The sequence below is a fragment of the Bolinopsis microptera genome, chromosome 7 (assembly GCF_026151205.1).
Source record: "Bolinopsis microptera isolate Bmic1 chromosome 7, MBARI_Bmic_1.0, whole genome shotgun sequence".
NCBI classification, from domain to species: Eukaryota; Metazoa; Ctenophora; class Tentaculata; order Lobata; family Bolinopsidae; genus Bolinopsis; species Bolinopsis microptera.
In genome coordinates this window covers 8817570-8845569 of record NC_087078.1, presented here as the reverse complement: position 1 = coordinate 8845569, position 28000 = coordinate 8817570, and the positions used below count along the sequence as shown (strand labels likewise).

At 39.6% G+C, this 28000-nt stretch overlaps 2 protein-coding genes across 3 annotated transcripts; both read left to right on the top strand.

Moving 5' to 3' along the window:
* The first annotated feature begins 95 nt into the window (after positions 1–95).
* LOC134818516 (exosome complex component RRP4-like) lies at positions 96–21697 on the top strand. Of its 2 annotated transcripts, none has more exons than XM_063828124.1 (7): positions 96–188; positions 405–502; positions 18378–18482; positions 20478–20618; positions 20745–20834; positions 20997–21119; positions 21254–21697. In XM_063828124.1, exons 1-7 carry the CDS (start codon positions 104–106, stop codon positions 21467–21469), a joined length of 858 nt encoding a protein of 285 aa, XP_063684194.1. In that variant the 5' UTR covers positions 96–103; the 3' UTR covers positions 21470–21697. The 2 variants fall into 2 exon arrangements, with proteins under 2 accessions (XP_063684194.1, XP_063684195.1); XM_063828125.1 differs by lacking the exons at positions 96–188; positions 405–502 and adding exons at positions 7953–8045; positions 8728–8825.
* Positions 21698–21826: 129 nt separating this feature from the next.
* Positions 21827–27968, top strand: LOC134817733 (large ribosomal subunit protein uL2-like). The gene is made up of 10 exons (XM_063826978.1): positions 21827–21983; positions 22174–22326; positions 22502–22623; positions 23302–23402; positions 24337–24449; positions 25376–25504; positions 25784–25875; positions 26043–26177; positions 26629–26777; positions 27425–27968. Exons 1-10 carry the CDS (start codon positions 21899–21901, stop codon positions 27543–27545), a joined length of 1200 nt encoding a protein of 399 aa, XP_063683048.1. The 5' UTR covers positions 21827–21898; the 3' UTR covers positions 27546–27968.
* Positions 27969–28000: the final 32 nt, after the last annotated feature.

Sequence of the window (28000 nt, the reverse complement as noted above, 5' to 3'; positions counted from 1 at the left end):
GGCCTTCGACTAAATTATTTACACTTAAATTAGTTTAATAAAACGCTTATTCTTCTAAAGGTTTCTTGTATAATCCCCTCTACTTCACTAGATTTAAGTAAACATGGAGATAATACGAGCTCCGTACAAGAGGACTAGAGTGATAGCTTCACAGGGAGAAGAGTTGGAGCAACACATCGTTACTCCTGGTTAGGTCCTTTTATGGGCATCACGTGTTATTTCTGGTTACGTCCTTATATGGGCATCACGTGTTATTCCTGGTTAGGTCCTTATTTATGGGCATCACGTATTATTCCTGGTTAGGTCCTTATATGGGCATTGTGCGTTTCAAGATAAATGTTTCAAGACGTCTGTTTTTTTTTCTATTGATTTTAAATTTGGTCTTTAATATTTGTTTCCTCCAGGTGACGTCATAACACAGAATCTGGATTTTATGAAGTCTCACGGAACTGCTCTGAGTCACGATCACATCTGTGCTACAGTTGCTGGTGCTGTATACAAGGTAAGTTCAACTACTTTTACCTGAAGCTAACCCTTTTAATTTAGTGCTTGAGTAGGAGGGTCCAGTATTCGTGACACAAGAAGTTCCCATAGTCACCCCTCTCCCATTAGATATCTTGGTTAAGGAGTAAACATATTCCTACTGTCTGCTGAGCACGTGGTGCTCTTTACTTTGATAAAAGTGGTCGCGCTGTGGCCTGTGCGCGTGTTATCTCCTACGTTAATGTTGTTAAATTGTATTAATATTATTAACTTACTCGGAAAAGATGTTCCGTAGACCTTCACTTCTGAAATTCCGTGCCCAGTTGTCCCGGAGTCCTTGTCCGTAATCATGATAGTGTCGCCTTTACCACCTTTACAGTCGAACGGGTAAGTCTGCTCCTCTTGGCTGTTGCCAGTCCGCAAATCATTTGCTGTGGATACATGGAGTTATAGATTTTGGATGTAGAAAGATCATTGTATATTTTTAGTCAGTTAACATACGCCAGTCGCCACGTTAAGCGTTTATGAAGTACAGAAATCTATTAATAGCCCAAATCTCAGTTTTATAAACTACCTGTCACAGTGCCGCAGTCCGTCTCTGTGTTATCAGCCCCTAACCTTGCAGCATCTGTTGTTATAACCATAACCACCGTATTTATGAATCTATTAGTATGTCTAGTCGTTACGTTCACTGTTGAGATGGTGTATAGACCGTCCAGATAGAGTTTCAGAAAGTTCCCGGCTGTATCGCCATTTTTCACGCTGTAGAACGTACTGTAGTTCCCATCATGTGCGTTAGAGGGCGGTCTGTTGTTATTGTGGCTCTTAGCTTCTGAACTCTTTATATCGATCTGCGTGTTTTCTGCTCCCACTGCCAGAGGTCCTGAGGGAGAGACAGGTTTTATGTCTACAATTTACGAATAATCTTGATACAAGGTTTGCAATTACCTATGTTGGACGTTTGGGTCTTTTTATTATTTGAAATGTAACATAAGACTTTAATTTCAACTTACTATAGTGGAGAAGTGATGCTAAAGCCAGGGTTAACATCATTGGAAATGCTGACATTTTTGTGTCTTCCTAAAATAGAAGTATACAAATTAAATGTTTTATTTCATTATTGTGAGGTGAAAATCAAAAATAAATGCTAAGTTGATAAGGTATAGCCATACATGTAGAATAAGTTTCAACATTAAGGTAACAGTAAATATCTTAGTTAGCAAAATTAATACTTACAGAAACCCGAATATAAAATATAATGAGCAACAACGGCTGGTAGTTATACTTATAGAAACCCGAATATAGAACATATGAGCAACAACGGCTGTTAGTTATACTTATACTTAAGAATAAAGGCAACGGTCGTGCTTGCCAGCACTGTGATGGATTATATGACTAGAAAACCCGTGGTCACAGGGATGAAGCTAATAGTATTCTTTGTTGGTAAGTTTAAGTGGCGTCAAAAAATAGCCTACACATGAACTGAAGATACAGCCAATTAAAATGTTTCTCGTACTAAACACAGCGTAATATCAATAAAACTGATCAATAATCCTCGTTACCATGGTAACTACGCAACTACCTATTTCTCGTCTGATTTTCACGTGGGCGGTCGTACAAACGACAAACAAAGATAATTCTCTGAATTATAAGTAAGATATAGAGGCAACAAAAAGGTGCATTCAAAAGAAAAAATGGTTCGGCTCTATCACAAATTTCATCTTGCATCTTAGGGGGGCTCAAAAATCATTGATGTTAAGTACGCCGAAAAACCAGTCGAAAATACGCTGTTTGTCTAAATTCTAAGACATACGTGAAATACGGCACATTTTGCAGCTTTAGAACTTTAGAAAAAAAGTTTGATGTTAAATTTTGTCCGAATACGCTCGTATGCCGTACGTTTATAAGAAACGCTACGTACTTAACATCCTTGGCCAAATTGTCGTTTGAATGTGGGATAATTTTGAAAAACTTAACTGAAGTACTAGCAAAACTGCGCGTTTTGCTCTAGAAACACACTTTTTAGAAATTTTCTACCGGCGTATCCTCTAAAATCACCTAATTTGTTCAATTTTAGGAGGGGCGCCGACCAGTGGGCCTAATGGCATCATCCTGCTCGCTGCGTCTTTGCAGTGTTCGTTACCAAAATCAGCTGTTATCGATTTTACCCGAGAGAAAACGTCCGCGATAAATTTAGATTTCCAGAGAGCGGGAGTTAAAACCAAACGTCAGGCACAACTCTAACTCTCCAAGAGAACTCTGGCCAGGTTTGTGTCCGGACATTGGGAGAGGGACAAATTTTAATATGCTAAACTAATGGTAAGCACCCATTAAAATAGGATAAACTATGCTCATCCACATGGGATTCCTTGTCCAAACGTTGACCGTTTAGAGCTGATTTGCATTGCCAACTTGGAGATTTTTCCGAAAGTGGTTGGTTTCGGGCTGGGGCATTGGTTGTCATACGTTGTATGACCCGCCGCGCACGAGTGCGCAGCTCGCCCTGAATTTTGAGTGCGCGGCTCCCCCTGTATCGTAGAAACTCTACAAGTACAGGATCTATAGTGAAACGACATTGGGGGTCACGACGTGATACAAGGCATTGGGAGAGCAGAGCGGGACAAATCCTAATATGCTAAACTAATGGTAAGCACCCATTAAATTAGGATAAACTATGCTCATCCACATAAGACTCCTTGTCTGACGGACGGTTAACTTTAAGAGCTGCTTTACTAAGAAACTTGAATTATTGAAGTGGTGGAATTGCCGACCCAGTCTACAAGACGCAGCTTATTGTACTAAATCCTTGATATGGAAGATAATTGTGTCCTTTAAGAGTTCGGGTGATCCTGTAGAATTGCAGGTCACTCTATGATATGCAGAGACCACAGTCCAAACGGTATATATCTAACTATGGTCCAGTTGGCAGTTATGAAGGTTATTTTGATTGTTGATTGGGACTGGCCAAAAAGTGCTAACCAATGTTAACGGAATAGAAATTTAATGCACAATGATTATCTGAGTTGTGAAATTTCTGAAATCCTACACACCTAATATTATTTATTCATTATCTTTTCTTGATCTTATTATCGTAAGAAAAGATAATGAAAAAATGATAATATACCTACAATTCTACGTGCTTATTGTCACAAAATCTTAATTTCTCTTTTAAAGTGAAAGAAAATAATCTGAACATTAAGATTCTATAAACGAGCCAGTTAGTAAAGACAGGAAAGGTGTGCAATGGGAGAGGCAAGCTTGCAAGATTCGTCGAATTATTATATGTTATTATACTTATAGGTACTCATTTTGTGTCATTTCCTTCTAGCCCAATGCGAATGTTTAACTTTAACTTTAAGTTTATGAAGAATTATGTAATTACAGATAGTGTCATTTCCTTTTAGCCCAATGCTACTGTTTAACTTTAAGATTTATTAAGACATATGTAATTACAGATAGTGTCATTTCCTTGTAGCCCAATGCTAATGTTTAACTTTAAGATTTATGAAGACTTATGTAATTACAGATAGTGTAATTTCCTTGTTGCCCAATGCTAATGTTTAACTTTAAGATTTATGAAGACTTATGTAATTACAGAGAGTAGCAGAGAATTTTTGCGTGTGGCTCGAAAACACAATTATTAGACCAAAAATAAGTTTTTAGCAATTTTAAACGGGAAAAACGTCCGCAGTAAATCTAGATTTTCAGAAATCAGGAGTTAAAGCCAAAGGTGAGGCACAACTCTAAAATAACTCCGGTTAGTTCTGGGTCCTGGCATAACATAAGTTGAGAGACGTCATGAGAAAATCTGTATATGCTAAAATGAATGTAATGGTAAGTACTGCCAATTAAATCAGGATAAACTCTGTTTATTAACATGAGACTCCATGTTGACAGTTTAGTCTTAGGGCTTATGTATTAAGCAACGTAATACCGTGAATTATTGAAGTGGTAGAATTGTTGGTTGCAGCCTGCTCGACGCAGATTACTGAACTAAACCCTTGACTGGAGGATAATGATGTTCTTTAAAACTAAAAACTGTGCCGAGAATAACAGGTCAATATACACTTTATGGTGACAATAGTGGAAAAGAGTTGTATCACGTCGTGACCCCCACGGTCGTTTCACTATGGTGAAACTCTACCCCTGTAGAGTATCTACGATACAGGGGGAGCCGGGCACTCGTGCGCGGCGGGTCATACAACGTACGACAAGAAAAGAGGGATGGGCGTGCAACACCCACTGTAATTGATTAAATTTGCCGAAACTTTCAGGAAATCTAAGTTTGACCCATATCTATAATCTCTGAAATTTCTGTGCAATTCTAAGAAGAATTACGTGAGTTATTAAAGGGTTGCGTGTGGGTAGTAACTTTTGGGCCACCCTGTATAACTATAACACACATAACGCAGACACGCACAAGGATTACATTTTTATTTCCCGCGACGAGTGCGAAGCACGAGGGATTGTTTATATGAAAATAACGCTGACTTGCTTTAGCACGAGGGGTTATTTCAATATAACTTTAAGCGTGCAGGCGTTTTGTGTCATAAACTCCTCGGGGATGTTGCTAAGTGCTAGGGCTAATTCGTTTTAACATTTACCTTACATTCTAGCTAAATTATAAGATCAGTATGGAAAGTAAAAAATGGAATTGAAACGTATATCACAGTGCTGGCAAGCACGATCGTAGCCCTTATACTCACATTACTATTTACCCTCTATACTATACAGATACTATACTATACAGATACTATTATACCCCTTTTACTGTTTTCAGGCATTAAGACTCACCGAAAGTAGTTCAGCAGGCATATCTTAAGTTTAAAACATTCTAATTCAATTTCAAAGATGACAGGAATAAGAAAAGTGTTCTAAATTTTGGTGAGTTATGACAATATGACCATTTCAAAATCCATCGGATACGTGATCTCTGCACTCAATCAGTGATCTCTGCACTCAATCATTGATCTCGTCACTCAATCTGATCAAGAGTAAGGCACCACCTTCGCTGTGAAGGACTAAACAAGCCAGAATTTAATTCTGTAAGTAGTAAACCCTACTACTGCCTAATCTACAGTTATATGATAACAACAAATAAAATAAATCTGATTTTAACAGGAGCTAACAGACTGGTGATGTTTGACTAATTATATAACTAACAGGAGCTAACAGACTGGTGATGTTTGACCCTGACTGGAACCCAGCCAATGATGAGCAGGCTATGGCACGAGTCTGGAGGGACGGACAGAAGAAACCTGTATTTATATACAGACTGCTGACTACGGGAACTATCGAGGAGAAGATATTTCAGAGACAGACTCATAAGAAGGTTAGGGTCGTTACTATGGTTACTAATTACTATGGTTACTTTAATCGTTACTTAACGATCAGTATTGTTCCTGGATTTACAGTGCGACTGAAGGGCAATCTCAGCTTTTCGATTGTATTTTAGATTCTTTTGATTGGCATCTGACTTCAACCTCAAAACTCAATTACGACACTTTTTACGTGAACACCACATCATACATGTGAACAATTGAATAAAATACCAAATAAATGTTAATTGTCAAATACAACATAAACACGGGGAAAATTCACGCTGCTGAATGCTGACCTTGTGTTACAGAGTTTGAGCAGTGCGGTGGTGGACTGTGAAGAGAATGTGGAGCGACACTTTTCTCTCTCGGAACTTAGGGAACTGTTCAACCTCAAGACAGATACTCTCAGCGATACTCACGATAAGTTAGTTGTTATATCTCCGCAAAAGTTCAACAGTAGAATCAATAATAACATCTTTTATCTAAATTGTTAATTTTAAAACACAATTGATTATTCGAACTCATCATTGCCACACAGTAATGGTATGCACTATGCAGTTACTAGCTATGTGTTCTTTTCCATCTTAATTTGTATCAATAATTCCTTTTTATATCACTCACTCTATGTTTCTAATACCATTCCCTCCAGACTGCAATGTAAGAGGTGTATTAACAATATATCCAGACTAAAGCACCTCCTGAGGAAGCTGACACCACCTGCTCGGTTAGTCTTACACACTTATATGGGCTTCACGTGTTTATTGTAGTACTGCTCGGTTAGTCTTACACCCTTATATTGGCATCACGTGTTTATTGTAGTACTGCTCGGTTAGTCTTACACCCTTATATTGGCAACACGTGTTTATTGTAGTACTGCTCGGATAGTCATATACCCTTATATGGGCATCACGTGTTTATTGTAGTACTGCTCGGTTAGATATATACCCTTATATGGGCATCACGTGTTTATTGTAGTACTGCTCGGTTAGTCATATCCGATACCCTAATGTGGGCAACACGTGTTTACTGTTTATTGTAGTACTGCTCGGTTAGTCATATATACCCTAATATGGGCATCACGTGTTTAGTGTAGTACTGCTCGGTTAGTCATATACCCTTATATGGGCATCACGTGTTTATTGTAGAACTGCTCTTGTTTAAATTATTATTCACTTAAGTCAGAAAAAAAAGAATTATGGGAATTAACAATAATCTGGCTTTTGTGAATTGATAATACCATATCCAGTCAGATTAAAGCCAATATTCAGGGTATATTGGCTTTAACTTACCTTACAAATAACGGTATATTTCAGGTGGCACAGTGGAATCACACTACAAGTAAACACAAAATAAAGGACTTTGCTTTACACTCAGCCTGGGATACAGCCGTCTCCTTCGTCTTCTATCAGCGATCTCACGAGAAAAACTGATGTTTTATTTTATACGTTAATTTATAAATTGTTGTTGATAATTAATTGTATTTTGTTGAGCCTTCAGTTGTTTGCCTCGTTATTAGTATGACTTATTATTAGTATGACGTTATTAGTATGACTTGAAATATTTTATCAAGTTGTTTTTAACAATTATTAAATTAATAGATCATACTGCTGACTAAAGATATTAATTATTATCGCTGACTTAATAGAACCAATCAACCAATGTTAAATGTCTTTGTTGGCATCAAATTGTTTGATGAACTTATTCCGGAGTGACATCATTAATGAGTTCTAAACCAAAATATTTGATATTATTTAATTGTAAATATTGACCTCAGAACTCAGAAGACTGAATTTCAGATGCAATTTCGTTGAATAACCTGGCAATTATTTGAAGTAATATTATGTATTTTGTAACATTAAAAACGGAACATATTTTTAAAACGTTCACTCGTTTGATTCTCCGGTAGTCAAACACAAACTCATCCTTATATGGGCATCACGTGTTTATTGTAGTCAAACATCAGCCATGTTATCAACTGAGATTATAAGTTGTAAACCAAAGAAGGACCAAAATTGAAACCGAGCTTACTACCCCCAAGTAGCATTACAAGTATTGCCTTTGACTAAATTATTTACACTTAAATTAGTTTAATAAAACGCTTATTCTTCTAAAGGTTTCTTGTATAATCCCCTCTACTTCACTAGATTTAAGTAAACATGGAGATAATACGAGCTCCGTACAAGAGGACTAGAGTGATAGCTTCACAGGGAGAAGAGTTGGAGCAACACATCGTTACTCCTGGTTAGGTCCTTATACGGGCATCACGTGTTATTCCTGGTTAGGTCCTTATATGGGCATCACGTGTTATTCAATTCCTGGTTGGGTCCTTATATGGGCGTTACGTGTTATTCCTGGTTAGGTCCTTATATGGGCATTGTGCGTTTCAAGATAAATGTTTCAAGACGTCCGTTTTTTTTTCTATTGATTTTAAATTTTTTTTTTTAATTTAAAATATGCAACCTTCTAAAACCAATGGGGCCTCCCCGGGGTCATTACTCTCGCATTTGCGAGAGTGGTCCCAAAGGTGTGAAAGTAGGTCAAGATTTGTTCACACCAAGCTCTAGCATCGCTATTTGTTGACCATCTGCCTTCACTGAAGGTATGTTTTTAGAGAGTGGAGGCCGACCGTCAGCTTGGGATGCAGGGCCAAGTGGTAAACAACGTCAAGGCCCCCTTCCACATGGGCCATGTTGGTTTTGGCAGATACTGTGGTAATAAGATATGAAGTGAATGAGTGAAATGAACTGAGTGAAAAGGGTGTAAAAGAGGAAGAGCTTGTAAGGTAGTTTAGGAATGGAAGGAAGCAGGGCATGTACTACAAAAAACAGCTAGTAGTACTGTAAGATAGTAACAATAACCATTGATAATTAAATAACAAAGACAGCAATATAATGCTTTTGTCTTTAATATTTGTTTCCTCCAGGTGACGTCATAACACAGAATCTGGATTTTATGAAGTCTCACGGAACTGCTCTGAGTCATGATCACATCTGTGCTACAGTTGCTGGTGCTGTATACAAGGTAAGTTCAACTACTTTTACCTGAAGCTAACCCTTTTAATTTAGTGCTTGAGTAGGAGGGTCCAGTTTTCGTGACACAAGAAGTTCCCATAGTCACCCCTCTCCCATTAGATATCTTGGTTAAGGAGTAAACATATTCCTTAACATTTATCCAATTAACTTATTATCTGACGTAAAAATTGTTAGAACAAAAGTTTTCTTCCTGATAATATGAACACACTCGATTGATTCGCAACCTTTTACGATGTTCACAACTAAAGATATTCGACAAACAAGAAATGTGGTAAAAAGTGGTAAAGTGGCAAAAAGTGGCCTTAAGCCACGTGGAAAAGTTTGGAAAAGTTGGTCAGCCACAAAGGGCACCTAATGAGACTCAAAAACGTCAAAAATCCTCTGAAAGCTTCGTGTGTCAGCAGATCGATTTTTTCAGACGGATTTTCCTGTACTAAAATTGAATTATTATTATTAACTTACTCGGGAAAGATGTTCCGTAGACCTTCACTTCTGAAATTCCGTGCCCAGTTGTCCCGGAGTCCGTGTCCGTAATCATGATAGTGTCGCCTTTACCACCTTTACAGTCGAACGGGTAAGTCTGCTTCTCTTGGCTGCTGCCAGAACGCAAATCATTTGCTGTGAATACATTGAGTTATAGATTTTGTATGTAGAAAGATCATTGTATATTTTTAGTCAGTTAACATACGCCACGTTAAGCGTTTATGAAGTAAAGAAATCTACTAATCAGCCCAAATCTCAGTTTGATATTTATCTACCTGTCACAGTTCCACAGTCCGTCACCTCTCCCGAAGCCCTTGACCTTGTAGCATCTGTTGTTATAACCATAACCATCGTATTTCCGAATCTATAAATGGTCTCAGAACTGCCATCAAGTCTATTCGTTACATTCACTGTTGAGATGGTGTAGAGACCGTCCAGATAGAGTTTCAGAAAGTTCCCTGTAATCCCTGCAGCATTACTTTTCACGCTGTAGTACGTACTGTAGTCCCCATCATGTGCGTTAGAGGGCGGTCTGTTGTTATAGTGACTCTTAGCTTCTGAACTCTTTATATTAATCTGCGTGTTTTCTGCTCTCACTGCCGGAGGTCCTGAGACAAGTCCACAATTACGAATAATTTTTATACAAGTTTTGCAATAACCTATATTGGACTTTTGGGTCAGAATTTTTAAATATTTGAACTGTAACATTAGACTTTAAGTTCAACTTACCATAATGGAAAAGTAATGCTAAAACCAGGGTTAACATCATCGGGAACGCTGACACTTCTGTGTTTTTCTAAAATATAAATACATACATGTTACATGTTACATGGTAAGGTCTCCTCCTAGTCGTTGGAGTGGCCTGCATCACACACATCGCGTTGGCGGCGTAACATATGTCTCCACTGTACTCGGTTGGTAGCCAAAGCTTCTGTTGTGTCGTTGTCGATGTTTTCAACACCTGTAAACTTAGCAGCATCTTCGAGTACGCAGGACTTCCAGTTCTTACGGGGGTCTGCCCCTTGACCTCTTTCCATAGTTTGGCTTCCAGTTCAACAGAAACCTCGGTAGTCTAGAGTCTGGCATTCTAACTACATGTCCATACCAACGTAGCCTGGCAGCACTGATGAAAGTCTCAACTGACTTGATGCCAGCCCTCCTAAGAACTTCGTCGTTGGTTACATGAAAGAACCATTTAATCCTAAGGATCCTTCTCAAGGAGGTTTGATGGAAAACCTCGAAACGTTTCATCTGCTTTTTGGTGGTGTTCCAGACTTCAGCTCCATACAACAAGATGGTGAGGACAGCAGCCCTATAGATCCTGATCTTGGTTGGAGTCTTTATAGTTCTGCTATTCCAAATGTTCCAGAGCTGATGAAAGGCGCCATTAGCCTTCTGGATACGGACATCCAGGTCTCTGTTGATTGTCCCATCCCCACTAATAGTTGCACCCAGGTAGACAAAGTTGCTAACCTGCTCGACGGGTTCACCCTCAACCGACAGCTCAATACAATCATCCTTGATGAAAGGTCGCTGGGAGGCGCACTTGCTTACAGCCATGCATTGGGTCTTCTTTGCATTTATTCTGAGCCCAGCGTAGGAGCTGTAATGAACTAATAGATCAGTTGATTCCTGTAGGCCTTCCCCTGAGTTGTCCATAATAGCCATGTCATCAGCATAATCGGTGTCCAGAATGACCTTTTCCTCGACCGTCTTCATCTCTTTCTGCAGCACTGCGCCTTGACTGATGATCTTGTTGTTCTCAGCCAGAAATGCAGAAAAGTTTAGGCAGAAATTAAAGACAGGAGGTGCTTGAATGTCACCCTGACCTGTGCCTGAGTTAACATCAAACCAGTCTGTCAGCTCCCCATTAACCCTCACGGCACTCATGGTACCCCCAAAAAATGACTGAAATATTCTGACATATTTTTCAGGCAGCCCATAGTGTCTCATACTGCACCAAATAAAGTCCCTTCTGATAGAATCGAACGCTGCCTTGAAATCCACAAAATTAATGTAAAGAGGAATGTTAAACTCAAGACAGTTATGAATAATAGTTCGGAGAGAATAAATCTGATCAATACATGAGCGGTTCTGTCTAAATCCGCACTGATTCTCCCTGAGGAGACACTCCATACCAGCATGTAACCGCTTAAGAAGAATCATCTGAAAAAGCTTGGATGCTGTAGACCTTAAGGTGATCCCTCTGTTGTTCCCGCAGACTGAAGTGTCTCCTTTCTTCCCAATAACAATGATCACACCCTTTAAACCAATCTTCAGGAACAGTCTCTTCTTCCCACACTTTCTTGAATAGACACTCTAGTTGATCAACTAGAGCACTCGCACCATACTTCAGTTGCTCGTTAGTTATCCCGTCCACTCCTGGGCTTTTGTTGTTCTTAAGCTTTGTCAGGGAATAACTAATCTCGTCTCTGGTGGGTGGTCCATCCGAACAAGAGAGAGAGTTAAAGTGGGGTTGGGGTGGTACTGTATCAAGGTCGGCAAGGTTGACACTTGATGATGGGGGGTTCAGAAGTTCAGTAAAGTGCTCCTTCCACCTATCCCTCTGCTGTTGGGGATCCGTGATCTTCCTACCGTCCTTGTCCCGGACACAAGATGCTTGAGGCTTCTTGTTCTTACCAGAGATCTTCTTGATCTTTGCCCATACCTCACGCTGCTGACCTTTGCTCGCTGCTTCCTCAAGATCAGTAGCTACTCTAACTGCCCAGTTATTGTCGTCTAGCTTGCTGCTTTTCTTGACTAACTTATTAAGTTTAGAATACTCTGACCTGTTAGTGTCCGAGTTTGGGTCTTTGCGCTTAAACTGTGCCCGCTGAGTCAATAAATCCTTGGTCTTCCGTGACAGGTGTTGCTCCTTTGCCTTCCGGGGTCTTTTGCCTAGTACCTCCAGTGAGACATCAGTGACGGTCTGACTGAGATTACGCCACATATCCTCGAGGTCGACCTCACTATCCAGACTTGCAAATCGGTTTTGAAGAGCCACATTGTACTCTAAAACCGTAGTACTATCCCTCAGGCGCTCAATGGCAGGCACATTGGGCCTGTTGGCGTTGATCTTTGTCACTGACTGAAGTTTGATTTTCAGCAGTCCTAGAACCAGATAATGATCGGAGCCGATGTCTGCCCCGCGACATACCCTAACATCAAAAAGTGACTGACGAAACCGCTTTCCGATGCAGATATGATCTATCTGATTGACGGTGAGCCCGTTGGGGGGACCGCCATGTTCCCTTGTGAATGTTCTTGTGCTCGAAGAGAGTTCCCCCGATGACAAGCTGGTTCGTCGCACAGAAATCCACAAGTCTTGTCCCGTTGTCATTTGATGAGCTATGGAGTGATTCCCCACCGATGACCGCTTCACTTCCATATCTGCCTGATGTTACTTTTGCATTAAAATCGCCGAGCAGTAACTTGATATCGTGACGAGGTAGCCCATCAAATGTATCTGTGAGTGTCCTATAAAACTTATCTTTCTCACTCTCCTCTGCACCCTCAGTTGGAGCATAGGCCACAACAACAGAGATGTTGATTTGCTTACTATGCAGCCTAGCAGTTAAAACCCGCTCCGATGTGGGAGTGAACGATATCAGGGAGTTTCTGATTCGTTTTGAAAGACTGAGACCGACTCCCTGTCTCTTGATCCCGTCGACTCTACCGGAATGGATGAGTAGACTGCCATTGTCCAGTAGAGTGGTGCCAGATCCAGGCATGTGATTCTCGGTGATCCCCAAAAGATCCAATCTGTACTGGTCAATGTTTTTACTAAGTTGGTAGAGCTGTGTAGATGAGCTGACAAGAGATAGAACGTTCCATGTTCCAAAACGTAAAAACTGTTTGCAATAATTTACTGGATTGGATTTGTTGGAAGCAGGGTCAACATGGATGATCTGTTGACTAATAAATCTGGTCGGATGACGAGTACCCCCTCTTCTCATCAGGCGACTGGGGTCCCGTAGGCTTTGCCCAGCCTCCGTCATGCTGGAACCATCCGTCCTTGAATTGGAAGTAGCACTCCTTCCATTTGATGTGTGTGTTGTTTCAGTATAAATATACAAATTAAATGTTTTATTCCATTATTGTGAGCTAAAAATAAAAATAAATGTTAAGTTGATAAGCTATAGCCTATACAGTATACAATATGTAGAATAAGTTTCGGCATTAAGGTTACATCTTAAAGCGAACAAATCCAAATTTCTGTAATCAAACATTTCCTGGTTAACGTGCATTTTTCGGAAAAGCACAATTTGTTTTGTTGAGAGGCTATAAGTCAATCATTTCTTGTGATATCGAGCTGAAATGTTGCACGAAGTTTATTCATATCTTGTTCAAGATGTGTGTAAAATCTTGATATCGTATCTTTAAAAGCTGCGTTTTTATAAATTTTGAAAGTCAAAAAGTGGTAATTTTTGTTTTCAGGCTTTCTGTACCAAAATATCCGTCAAGCCCATATCCAAAAAAATTTAAATTTCCTACATTCTCAATTTTTTCGTTTTCTGTGGCCCGCTCGCTTCGCTCGCATAAAAAGTCTTTGTATTCGCGCGGTTCAAAGATTTTTCATGGCAGATTCCAGATTCTCAATTTTACTTTTTTAGGGCCCGGAACAGGGACGTAGCCAGGATTTTTCTTTGAGGGGGGCTGTTGGCGAGCGAAGCGAGCCGACGCGTCCAATCCAGCTGCGCAGCGAGCGAAGCGAGCAAGCTGTGGCAGGGGTCTGGGGGCGCAGCCCCCAGCGGTGTCCAGGGGCGGAGCCCCTTGGCGGAGCCCCTTGGCGGAGCCCCTTGGCGGGGGCTAGGGGGGCGCAGCCCCCCGGAAAATTTTTTCGAAACAGGGTGTTTTAGACGACATTTGGCATTAAAGAAATTTGTAGGACAGCAATAAACTGGGATTGAAAAGAATCAAGTACTCACGTAAATTTGGTAACTTCACAACAGCAATCTGCATTCTCCAATCAGAATTTACGACTTACTCAGGCCTCATCGTCTTAAGATTTTTACATTTCCTACGGTCTAGGGGACACTATTGACTATTTATAGAAGTCTTCTAGAATGTTTGCTTGGATTTAATGACAGATATTTACTAATCCACAGTTCAAATCTTTGACTGACTGCAGTCATAAACACAGCCCAGTTACCAGGCGACCATGGGGACTAGGGGGCTTATCTTTTTTCTGGGGTTCGATTTTTTCCGGGGGGGCTGCCCCCCCCCCCCCCCCCCCCCCCCCCCCCCGGCCCCCCCCCCCCCCCCCCCCCCTGAAGCCCCCGAAAATTTTGGAAATTTAAACTAGATTTGGCCTCCTGGAACGAATCTGACAATGGAGAACGATTTTAGCATACTATTTTCTGATTTCAATTTTTATTGGGATAAATTGTCTGGATTCTATAATCCCTTAACACTTGGCTTAACTAAAGCACGAAATAGGAGACAGCATGAAGTATCAAGAGTTTATAATTTTGGCAAAAATGTTTTCTCATCTACTACCATCACTTTCTGCTTTCAAGCCCGTTTCATAGACTAGATAAGTAGATAGTAAAATGTTAATAAAGTAATAATGACAACTATTTATGTCGTGTACGCGAAAATGCCCCAATAATTAGCATCTGGTTAGTGGTTACTTGATGCACAGATTTTGTAGCTAATAGCAACAAACTTTGGTCTGTGAAACGAAATTTGATAGACTGGATCAGTGGATCCCTGACTGAGGACATTTAAATAACGGTCAAGCAACTTTTAGTCTGCTCTTTCACTTAAATTCCTACTGAAATATTATCGAAAATTCTCAGAGTTGGCTCTCGAATTTCCTACTTTTTGTCAAAAATTTCCTACTTTTAAAAATTTCCTACATTCTTAGAATGCGAGAATGCGGGTTTTTGGATATGGGCCGTCAAGGAACATCGGATTGTTTTGATGCTTGACATGAAATTGTTCTCTGAAGTCTGGTGCAGTTTTTGATGCCCTCAAAAATGTGTTTATTCAACTGGAAAGTTAATCTTTTGGATCTCAAAGTCAAACAACGAATTTAGGGGCCATCTACTTAGGACGTCCGGCAAATAGGGAGGGGGCAGGGGGGTTTTGGAATTTCGGACAAATCCGGACAGGGGGAGGGGGCCGGGGCTGGGGGGGGGGGGGGTGGTTTCTGAAAATCTGGACGTCCGGAAATTTTGCAGAATTAACGAAATTAAACTGATGGGCACTGGGCCATTATCAATCAAGTTGACAGCTATTAGTATTTACATATTTACATAATAAAAATAAACAACAAGAAATGCGAGTGAATGGCCGTTTGTTTCTGGTGCTTCTCTTAAATGGGCTACAACCCAACCTTGGATAAGCAGATGATCTGGAAAGCGCGCTTATTACAAACAGTATAATTTAATCGAAATGCACAGTGCACACCAAGGGTAAATAATTTGCTGAATAGTTGAGCTAGCAAAAAACAGTTTCTTAGAACAATTCTCAACCGTTTAAAAGCAATTTCGAATTAAGACCACAGCATTAGCCCAATGCTTTGAACAGAAGTTTTTTTGAGGCTGTTATTACACAATATTCTGTATTTTAAACATAGTATAATTTTTATAGTAGTAGTTACCGTGACTTTTACGACTAATGAAATATATAACTTTCCCGCATTTAAGTCGTTATATTTCTGAATTTTCTGCATTATAGAACAATTTGCCGTTTTAACAGAGATTTAGGAGTTCAAGGTCGTTGGTTTTTATCGTTTAAAAAAATGGTTAAACAAGTTTGAAAATATGCAGCCGTAGGTGTTTAATACTTTAATAAATATGGGACGATGCTTCATATTAGGGGCCATCTACTTAGGACGTCCGGCAAATAGGGAGGGGGTGGTTTTGGAATTTCGGACAAATCCGGACAGGGGGAGGGGGGTTGGTTTTGAAAATTCGGACTCACCTGAACAGCGGGAGTAGAGGGGGGTGGTCTGAACATTTGCGATTTTGGCAGACGTCCCCTTAGGCATATTTTTCGTTTTTCATATTTACAGATTTTTCTAAAATTTCGATAGGAATGTGCTAGAGACTTTTAGAATAGTGCAAAATAACTGCAACTAGCACATTTACATATGAGTTATGTATAACAAAACAACCGAAAATGCTTCCTTTTAAAGTTATGGTAGAAATAGTGATTTTTTAGCTTCACAGATACAAAAATCACATTTTCTACCATTACTTTAAAAGGAAGCATTTTTACACACATTTTGAACTAGATATGAATAAACTTCGTGCAACATTTCAGCTCGATATTACAAGAAATGATTGACTTATAGCTGGAAAAATCGTCAAAAAAAGAGGTCCAAGATTTTCAAAATCGAATGAAACATTCTCTTAGGCCTATCTTAAAATTCTGATCTAATTGAATCTTTTAAATGGTCCTTAGAACATATCCTGAAAGTTTCAAGGTGATTGCTCAAAAAATGTAGGAGAAGATAGAATTTTAGACTCGATCTTCAGGGCACGCGATTGAAAATCGCTCGCGCAATACAATTACACATCAGCGCTGACCTTTGACCGACAATCAATTCGGCTAGGAACAATATTTTTCCATGGGACCAAAAGCAGCAGATAGATATTACTCCCCTCTATCAGAAACAACTATAAAATCAATTTCGAGAGAAATTTCATAAAGACCCCCCCTGCCCCCTTAAGACTATTAAGTTGTTGAGCATGTGGTGCTGACCGTAATAACAGCTGCGAGGTTATTAAGCATAATTTAGAACTGCAATGTCTATAAAAGATATGAGAGTTTTTGTAACTTTTCACTAAATCATGGGAGTTGGATGATACCCAAGAAGAAGTATAATATTTACCACTATTAAAGTCTACAGTCCACACATTATGTGAAAAAAAAACGTTAATATCTACGTTAAAATATGTTCAAAATATAAACTGCGTGGCGCGCGCAGAATGGAGTTACAATTTATGAGAAGCTGATAATTTATGGTGATCTTTACTGTTTACCAGTTAACTCACTAGAGTAAGGTTCTCCGAAGATCTTGACCTCTGATATAGAGTGCCCAGTCCAGCCCCTATCCAGATCCTTAATCAACACACTGTCCCCTCTACTTCCCTTACAGTTGAAGGTGTAAGTCTGTACTGCCTTGTTGCCATAGTTACCTGCCTTGTTACCATAGTTACCATAGTTACCATAGTACCTCGACTCATCTCCTGTCGACAATATAGTTCAGACTCAAGTGGGGGCGGGGCGGGTAGTCTTTCAGTTCACGTATTTATCTAGTTACAGATGTGGGGGCGGGGGCGGGTAGTCTTTCTTTTCACGTATTTATCTAGTTCCAGATGTGGGGGCGGGGGGCGGGTAGTCTTTCTGTTCGCGTATTTATCTAGTTACAAATGTGGGGGCGGGGGGGGGGGGTAGTCGTGCTGTTCACGTATTTATCTAGTTCCAGATGGACAGCTGACCTGAAAAAGCTGAATGCTCGACATTTTTATATTTTAGGAGTATAAGTTGGGGTAAGTTCTTATTCCTTACCTCTAAGAATCCCACAAATGTTTGAAGGAAGGTTCCTAATTTGTGATTCAGTTGCTGATCAAATCCAAGATCATAGACGAATCAAAAGGATACTAATTTATGTAATTGCATAATGTGTCACCCGAAAATATCACATAATTATCACGTAGTTATACAATGTCGCGTACTTAAGAGGATGTTGTGTTGGGGAACCTGGCTAAATATCAGCTACTTTAGTATAGTAGTGATGATATAGTAGTGAGACATAACAGTTTAAAAATAGTAGATTAAACTATATATTTCTCATTATTTGATTTAAAAAAAATTGATTGCACTATCAGGTAGATAAGTTGGTTAGTGTGTAAGGAGTAAATAACAATAGTAACCATAGTAACTGCTAGTAACCATAGTAACTCCTAGTTACCACAGTAACTGCTAGTAACCATAGTAACTGCTAGTTACCATAGTAACTGCTAGTCACTATAGTAACTGCTAGTTACTATAGTAACTGCTAGTAACCATAGTAACTGCTATTAACCACAGCAACACCCTTCAGGTAGATAAGCTGGTGAGTGTGAAAGGAGTAAATAACAGATACAGAGGAGAGATAGGAGATGTGGTGGTGGGGAGGATAACTGAAGTTCAGCAGAAAAAGTGGAAGGTTTTTATAATAGATTTTACAGTTTTGAAATGAAATGGATATGGGACTCGTTATATTTAATTATCATATTTTACATTTTTATTTAGACTTTGGCCCATGCGTTTGTTTTTTTGATCTGCAATAACGAGTCCAAACCTATTTTGACCCATCTTTGTTCTGATCTTGTGTCGTGGTTTTGGGATCCTGAGTGGGTATCGGGATTGGATAGTGCTGTCAGACCTTGAGGGGCAGCTTAAGTTTCCCAGTGAGATTGTGGAAACACGGCTGAGGCCGGACCTTGTGATATTCTCAAGGTCGGCAAAGACAGTTATTTGGTGGGAGCTAACAGTACCATCTGAAGAGCGGATCGCTGAATCGCACGAGTACAAACTCGACCGATACAGCGGTCTGCAGGCTGAGATTCGGGCGAAAGGTTGGTGCTGTTATAATGCCGCAGTCGAAGTTGGAGCTAGGGGAGTGGTTGCGCAGAGTTTGGAGAGAGCTGCGAGGAGGATTGGTTTTAGGGGAAGAGAGCTGAAGAAGCTGGTACGGGACAGTGGGAAAGAGGCAGCCCACTGTTCCAGATGGATTTACTTGTTATCGAGAAAGAGGGAGTGGGAGTTCAGGAAGGTTGGAGCTTGAGAGTTCACTATAACATCTAGAGGTACCATAAACGTTATCTCGTCGCCAATTGCGAGCTCTAACGGGTCTCCTCAAGTGACTCTCGGATAATATGGTGGTTCAAGGGTGGACTGCTGGGGCGCCTGCAGGAAACCGTATTGCGATTAAAGCCCCGAAACGGTGTCAGGTTGGTAACTGATGATTCTGATCCATGCTCCTGTGAGTTTGCTGTTGTATCTCATTTCGCTAAACTGAGGCATCTCCGCATCTTGGGTGAATATGCGTACATCTTCATACTAAACCCAGGTGTGGCATGTGTCAGTGAATACGGGCGAGCGGATGCAATAGCGAAGGTGGTGTGGCAAGGCCTAAAAGACACAGTCAGATAGTTGTCAGCTCGCTGACTGTAAGGGAGAAGGTATATCCGTATTTCGCTGCTACTGATGCAGTCCTTGATCTGGCAATCAAGGTTTTCTGTTTTTCGTCTAACTATGTACCGTTGGGCTTGTGGAATCCGTAGGGGGGACATACATAGGTTGGAATGGTTTTGTGCACCAAGAGGAGTGAGGGAATGAGGGTTGAAGAGAGAGCTAGAGAGTTGTTAGGGTGGTTAGGATCAGTAGGTGGATTGATTGATTGATTGATTGATTGGGGGACTGGTCCGTAGTACCAGCCAATGTTTACTCAAAAGTAATATATAATTGAAATAAGTTAAATATTCATCCCCGAGGGGCACGCAGATTATAATTGTGATGTTATTTATTAAAACTATTCGATTAAAATTTTATTGGTCGAGTCGACTGGCCCTGATCTGCAAACATATTTGATATTGGTAACTTTATGATGCTGCCTCACCGCAATTAGGTGTGTTATCAGTGTAGATATGCGCTATGTGGCAGTGAAATAAGGAATGTGCTGTTAGAATGGCAGGTGGTTTGAAATGTTGTCCTGATTCAGATTGTTTAATTTGAGCTGTATGAGTTTGGTTTTGAGTGATTATTGACTATGTTCTTTGTGATTTACGTAATCCAGGTAGGTTGTGGAGTAAAAATGGTGGCCATTCGTCGTTGCAGCCAATACTTTGCAAGTCTAGTAGTACTTTTTTTGACGAATTCTTATATATGTTGATAGAAAATATACTGGATGGGCATGTAATGCGAGTGTTATGCTCTGAAATAGCGAGCATTGGGCCTTTATAAAAGATGCTAGATCTCAGGTCAGTCTGTGAGTAAATTGATAACCAGTCTAAGTTTTGTTCGTGTGTCGTTCCTTGTTTGGGTGTGTTAGGAGGGAAAAGTTCTGAAATCGATTTAGGTAACAAACTAGACATATTTCGAGTGTTTGGTTGGAGCGTTCTGTTTTTGCCAAGTATTTTTGTGACCTATTTTTGTTCAGGTGGACTGTGGTTCCAGATTAGACTGCCAACTACAGCTGAGTTCAGTGTACTTACCTGGAAACGTTCTGCGGAGGAAGACCCTTAATGATGAGCTGATGATGAGGGAGTATTTCACTGAGGGGGACCTCGTCTGTGCTGAGGTATGTGTGATGTCAGAGTTACTTACATGTACAGTAGTAACTGTAGTAACTGTAAGTGTAATGTAGATAATATAGTTACCTACGATAGTAACCATAGTAACTGCTAGTAACCATAGTAACACACAGGTATCAGATGTAGGGAATATAGACGGTATGTTAAAGTTACACATGAGGTCCAACAAGTACGGGAAACTACCTGAGGGGGTTCTCATCAAGGTAAAATAAATGAATAAACTGTTTTAAATTAATTGTATTAAGACATAATATTCGTATTCGTATAAGAACATATTATTCAACATTTTCATTGCATCAAAGTTCCACGTACACGTTTATGTGATATTTTTGCACTAAGTAACTCTTGTATTAACAAAATGCCAGGTCCCCAGCGTGCTAATAAAAAGAAGCAAGCTCCATTTCCACAGATTACCATGTAACGCTACTGTGATACTTGGGAACAATGGGTTCGTGTGGGTCGGACCACATTTCTCACCAGATCAGCCGGTAAATAAATTTACTTTCGCTTTCGCTTTCACTTTTTTTCATCGATCAAGATCAGCTCGTACACAAATCCAACAGTTTAGACATTCTTAATCTTGTACTCCAAATCAATCTGATACAAAGCCTCCCTACTTCAGATTGAGGCGTTCACGATAAACTCCAGAGAAACAATTGCGCGTCTTAGTAACGTGATCAGAGCTCTAGCTGCGTACGGAGTGCAACTATTCGACACTATTATCTTAACTGCCTATGATATCTCTATGAAGTATAAGGTGAAGGAGCTGCTTAATGCGGAGGTTATGGAGCATGTGGCCCAGGAGAGTTATGAACATTCTCTACATCAGAATTTGTAGTTTTCAAAATTAATTTTTAAAATAATTTAAACCTCTGTCCAAATTAAGCTGGATCACTATTAATTTATTCTTTTAATGCACTACGTTCACTGGGGAATGTACTGAATATGTCATTAACTGCAGTGGTTTTTAAGTTGATATATTTGTCAAATCCTTTTATTTAGAAACTTCAATTCGGGAATTTGAAGTTTTTCAATTTGGTTTTTGAGTATAATTCCTTTTAATCAACTTACTGTGTCTAATTTAGTACAAAATACAAAATAATCGAATTCTCTTACTGCTACTCGAACTCTCTGATAATTAAATGTTTCATTTTAATAATATTAGCGCAAACATCACAATAATATACCCTCTATTTCCCTTTAATAGCTGATGATGACATGTACAACTTAATGTGAAGTACAACTCAGTGGGACTAGACCACTACTCATGACGTCCCTTACTCAGCTATCCTCCTTGTTGAGAAACCTCTCTGTCTCGAGATGTCTCAATGTGTCTCAAGTCCTCTCCAGAGGTTGGTCTCAAATCTTCTCTAGAGAGAACCAATTTCGTCAGAATGATATTGAGCCTAAAAAAATGGTTATTCATTAATCTTTGCGACTTATAACTATTTTGTTTCGATAGTTATCATGGTTATAACTTATGATAGTTAACATGGTTATGATAGTTGTTATCTAAAAGTCATGGTTACTATGGTTACTCAGGTGTCCACCACGCCCCACGAGACCCTAACCACGTACACAGAGGAGGAGCTAAGTTCTACCTGCCCCCAGAACCAGCCTCTATACACCCTCCCTGTCCTATTAGAGCTGACCCTGCCATGGCTACTACACGTGATGATGTGAAACTTATCTTCGGTAAACTTTAGTTTGTTCATCCTCATATTCCCTTATATGGGCATCACGTGTTTATTCCTCATTATATTCTTGATGTACAACCTAAATGTATTAATGTCAGTAATAATCCCATTTTGACCGACGCGATTGTTGATTTTGCAGTGATTGTTCGCAATATATTACGTCGATATCTCAGGTCCACAAAGTAAGCTGAAGAGAACAGGAGGACGGGACCCGGAGACGGGAATTAAGATCTTCAGAGCTAGAGGTGGAGGTTCTGATAAACAGGAGAGACACGTCAACAAACACCGCCTACCCGTCAGTTAACTTACTTAATTACAAACTTTTCAATACTTTTATTAATACTTTTAAAACAAAGTTACAACGAATTCTTCATGTAGTGCATCCTGGGCCGGGTTTGGACAGGACATGCCCGTCTAAAATATTTCCATCACGTTACATTACATAATTCTCAATAAATGTAATAGATATGTAGTGTTGTAATTAGTTTTAAAATATATTTGTAATATTTACTTACTTATAAATACAATAAGCATCGTCAGCTTATTATATGTACAATGATTTTCAGTTCAGCCCTACGCCTATTGCATTATATGTTTGTTTAATTTGGTCTCTTATCTGCTTTCTTATCTCGCCTTGTTTAACGGCGAGATATTGTGCCTCTCACCTTACATCATGACAGCTGTGGACGCCAAAGAATCGACGGTATTATATTTAAAGATGAGGCTTGGATGGCAAGTTAAAGCAGCTGAAAAACACTCTAAGATCAACCAAGAATCAGTTGATTGAGAATCAGATATGGGTCATCAGATTTCAGGAAACAATAAATAACTGCAACGGGGAACAGTTGCAGTCAGTGGAGACCTCTGTAAAAGACACGGTTGAGATTCAGTTAAAATCGTACAGTGACGCAAGTATGGTAACGTCACGCCACTGATCGCACCATATTGGATAATATGTGTTGTTATGTTTCAGGAAGACGCAGGTAGCGGTACTATAAAGTACAGAGTGCTACAAATACAGGAGTGTGAGGTTAACAACGCTGATTTAGCTTTGGTAGCTGGTCCTCATATCACGTGAGTTCCCCCCCCCCCCCCCCCCCCCCCCCCTTTTACCCCTCCATCTTAACACATCCCCTCTATAATGGAAGATGGTAAAAATTCCGGAAGATTACAGAAATTTTCGTCATTTAGGCCGTCAATAGAATGTCAGAAACAGCGAAAAGATTTCGGAATTAATACCATTTTCAATTCAGTACGCCAGAATAACTTTCCATCAAATTGACGCAATCCAACTAGCTGTAATTAACTAATTACTTTAGGCAGAATGGAACAATCCCGACCCACCTTAAGTGGGAAGCTTAGGTGGGAAGCTTAGGTGGGAAGTTTAGGTGGGAAGTTTAGGTGGGAAGCTTAGGTGGGACTTTGGATCACATCACTCTTAACTTAGAAGTGAGAGAACCATGGGACTGTTGCAAGCATCGCAGTTCTGGGTGGGTTTTAGAATCTGTTTGGTCATCAGGAACGATCTGGAACTGTCTTCGGTTGCTGCTAGGGTCATTATCTCAAAGTGAAGTCCAAGTCTAGCTGGTTGGAAAGGCATGTTGATAGATTGTGGTTGCGGGGTAGGATGAAAATGATGATCTTAACGGTATTTATACCATAGTGTGATTTAATGACGTGCGAAGTGAAGTGATTATCACCACAATCTGTCCTTGACAATATTCACGGACCAATCACACGATCCTCTAAGAGTCCCACTTAAACTTCCCACCTAAACGCTCTGACACTGAACTCAGCCATAAGGTGAACTTCTAAGTTAAGAGTGATGTGATCCAAAGTCCCACCTAAACTTCCCACCTAAACTTCCCACCTAAACTTCCCACCTAAGCTTCCCACTTAAGGTGGGTCGGGATTGTTCCATTCTGCCTTACTTTAATTAACTAATTACTTTAATCAACTATTTACTTTTATTAACTTATTACTTTTATTAACTATTTATTTTACCCAGGTACATAACCCAGCCTGAAGGGCTAAATGTTGGGGACGTGATTGAAGCTAGCAGAACTAAGCTCGGTAGTTTGAATCCAGGCTGTGCTTACCCTTTAAAACTCCTTCCAGTCGGTAGGTTTTAGAAACATTAGATTGTGTTTAGTTACCTGGGGGAAGTACTAAGTGATGATTTTCTCAATATGTCACGTGTTGCCTCGCGTATAGGTCGTGTACCTTTTAGAAAATTATTTGTAAAACCACTCATTCGGAACAAATATTTTACGTTTCATTTATAAATGAAACGTAAGATATTTGTTCATGGCAAAGCTATTATTCATGGCAAAGCTATTATTGTAAATAACATTTCTGACGAACACGAAGTTTTCGTCTGTTCAAGTTTAAGCGGGGGGGGGGATCTTAAGGTCAGAATCGTACGTGACGTTGGGGGGTGGGTCATATTTTCTTCCAAAACGCAGTTATTACTTTTGTACTAGGTGGTGGGTCTGCTAGGTGGTGGGTCTGCTGCTCATTTCCCAGAAAAACAGTTAGTACATGGTACTAAAGGGGGTGTCCAACCCCAAAAAACCATTTAACCTTAAATTTCAATTTTGGGAATGGGTTTTGAGGTTTTTTAAAGTTTTTTTTTGGGTTTTTTTTTATTTTGTTGTAGCTTTTTATCTAATTCGACTACATTGAAAACAAAACCCCTACTAAATAGTGGGTATAATTTGCCCATTTACCAATGTTTAATGAACTGTTTAAAACAATTTACGGGTGGGTATCTTATTTTATATACCAAGACACGGTTAGTACCGTGATTTCTCAACAGTTAGTACCGCAAAAGCCAGCAAAAAGGGTGGGTGTCTTAATTATTATCCGAAAAAACAGTTAGTACCGCGAAGGGGGTGGGTGGGTCTTTTGAAAAATTCCAAAATTGCACTTAGTCGACGTCACGTACGGCACTTGGTGCCTGATCCCCCCGGGTTTAAGCAAGACTATCGCTTGGTTGTTGTTATTATTTCTCAATCCCGTTAATCTAGTAAATGTAATGGTTGCAGGAATAAAAGTCAACTCAGTGGAGCCAGAGCCTGGAAAAGGCTCCAGCTTTGCCATGAACTCTGGGACATTCTGTGAAATAATGAAACACACTCTAGCTCGAGACAAGACCCTTATCCAACATCCCTCAGGTTTGCAATTAGACGTGGCCTGAAATATTATTATTATCAGCTGAAAGGAAACAATAAGTTGGCCCGTATCTTAGTGTAGACGACTATTACATGTGTTAGCGGAGGGAGGTTATGCGGAGGGATGTTATGGGGAGGGAGGTTATGCGGAGGGAGGTTATGCGGCTAGCCTCCCCCCTCTCATCTTGTGCAAATTTTCGCATTTGTGCCGGATGTCTCGGAAAAGTGGTTGGCGAAAATCCAGATTAAGTTATCATTCAGTTAAGCTTTAAAGTTTTACAGGTGTATCACAGTGGGTTGACAGTGATTGTGTCGCGACTCTAGGCAGAGTGAAGCAGACTGCCAGAGCTGTTGAGATACTGGGATCATGGAAGGTTTGTCTGGAGTTAACAAACTAACTGAATACTTTGTTCAAGTCGGAAATTACGAAATTTTGAAGTAGTCTAAATTAGAAATGATCGCACATTTATCGCTGCTGAATTTTTTTGTGAAATCTTGTCTGGCAAGAGTTTGGAACCAGCTCACGTGTTCACGTTTACAGGCTTCAAGAGCGAAGGGTATAAAACCAAGAGCGGACCGTCAGAGATGTTGGAACTGGAGGAAGAGGAGATTGCGACATAGAATGGATCAGAAGTGGGCTAAGCGGTGTTTACGCTACTTAGACGACAGACCTTGGGTAATAATACCACTAATATTACTAGTATTTCTAATATTACTTAGCAGTGTTTACGCTACTTAGAGTTAGACCACAGACCTTGGGTGATGTTTTTATTAAAATATGCGCGGTTTTATTTTTTGTGTTTTTATTTGATTTGTTGACAGATAAAACCGCTAATTAGCCACATATTTCCGGCATTTCAGCATTTCATAGAATACTTATTTGCGGAGGTCATTATCATGTTGCCGCCTAACTTAATAAAAAATATATAATAATAACGATGGTTCAAATAAACCAATTTTTCTATAATTAACGCTACTTTAATCCTCGTTTATCACGTTTGTTCTTGTAGGTTTATAACCTACCAAGACGCGCGCCGTTGGACTCGTCGACGGTCTTGTATATTTAAAACGAATATTTTACGATTATCACCCGTTAAGTTTGTTCTGATAACAAATTCCTCTATCAGGCGGGACAAGAACACTTTGTACCTGAAACGTTTGAGAGGTTCAGGTACCACTTCGGAGACCGGAAACCGGAGTATTTCATCCGGAAACTAAAGCAAAAAGATCCGGAGATTCTGAAGCACATTGATAAGCGCAAGTTTGAACCGAGAGAGTAAGTTTATAAATCTAGAGTTTAATAAATGATAATAACGATGGTATAAATAAACCAATTGTTGCTATAAAATGAACGTTACTTTTCCCCCCACGTACATAACACCAGTACAATAAATTCATGTTTACAAATACAATCAGGCAGGACAATGACATTTTGTTCCCGAAACGTTAATTCGGTGGAATCAATATATTCGGGATTATCTACTCCAAAATAAATGATCTAATATAACATATTCCCAAAATATGATATTATGTTTCTAAATAATAACCTACATTTTCTAAGTAATGGTAAACTTATAAGGCCAAACAAGCACTGAGTTTTGGGTTGGATCCCCTTGAGGAGCTGGAGAAAATACCACTAAATAACAAATTTTAAAGCTTCAACTGAAACCGGAAACATTCTCTCCGGCCACGCCCATATTTTTCACCAATTTTTATCAACCTTTAGTTTTAATTGATTTTGTGGGACAAAGTGAGTCTCCATTCAGTTTTTCAAACAAATAGTTGTCGACGTTTCGGCTCATGCCCTTGTCATGGACAATACGTTACAATTACAGTTACTTCTTACATAGCTCAATTAATGTAATAGATTTGTAGTGTTGTAATTAGTTTAAACCTTTAGTTTTACTATGAACCTCCCTACAGAGAGAAGTTATACCAGTGTTCCTACGAGGACTTCTCCGGGCAGAAGACTGAAGTAATGTGGGCTGAGAGACAGAGGTGGAGATACTGGAAAGTAAGAAAGGGTATTGCTAACAAGAGATAAAACTGCAGTATTAACTTAGTTTAATTAGTAGTACCTGTTCATGTATGAACCTCCCTAGTCCCTACTGTTCCTATAATATTAAGTTAATTTGATTGTTTAAAGGTGAATATTGTGTGTATTTTAGCCGTGGCCTGGATATTGTGTGTTGACTTTTATTGCAAATTACTGCGAGAGGGACCTATTTATTTTAGACTTAAATTATTATTCATGTTATAAAATCTGCTAATGTTCTTTAGTTTGCCAAGAAACCCCTTTTCCAACAACCCATAAAATGATAAAGTTTTGTAATTTTCTAATATTTTCCAAATATTTTACTTGATCGAGAAGTTAATTTCATTTCCTAGAGTCTGAATTCTAATTTCAGCCTGATGTAGCCCATAGCTACCTTTACAAATTACTAAAATCCTGGGTTAACCGTTAGAGTGACAAATTATTATTGCAACAACTAACTAAAT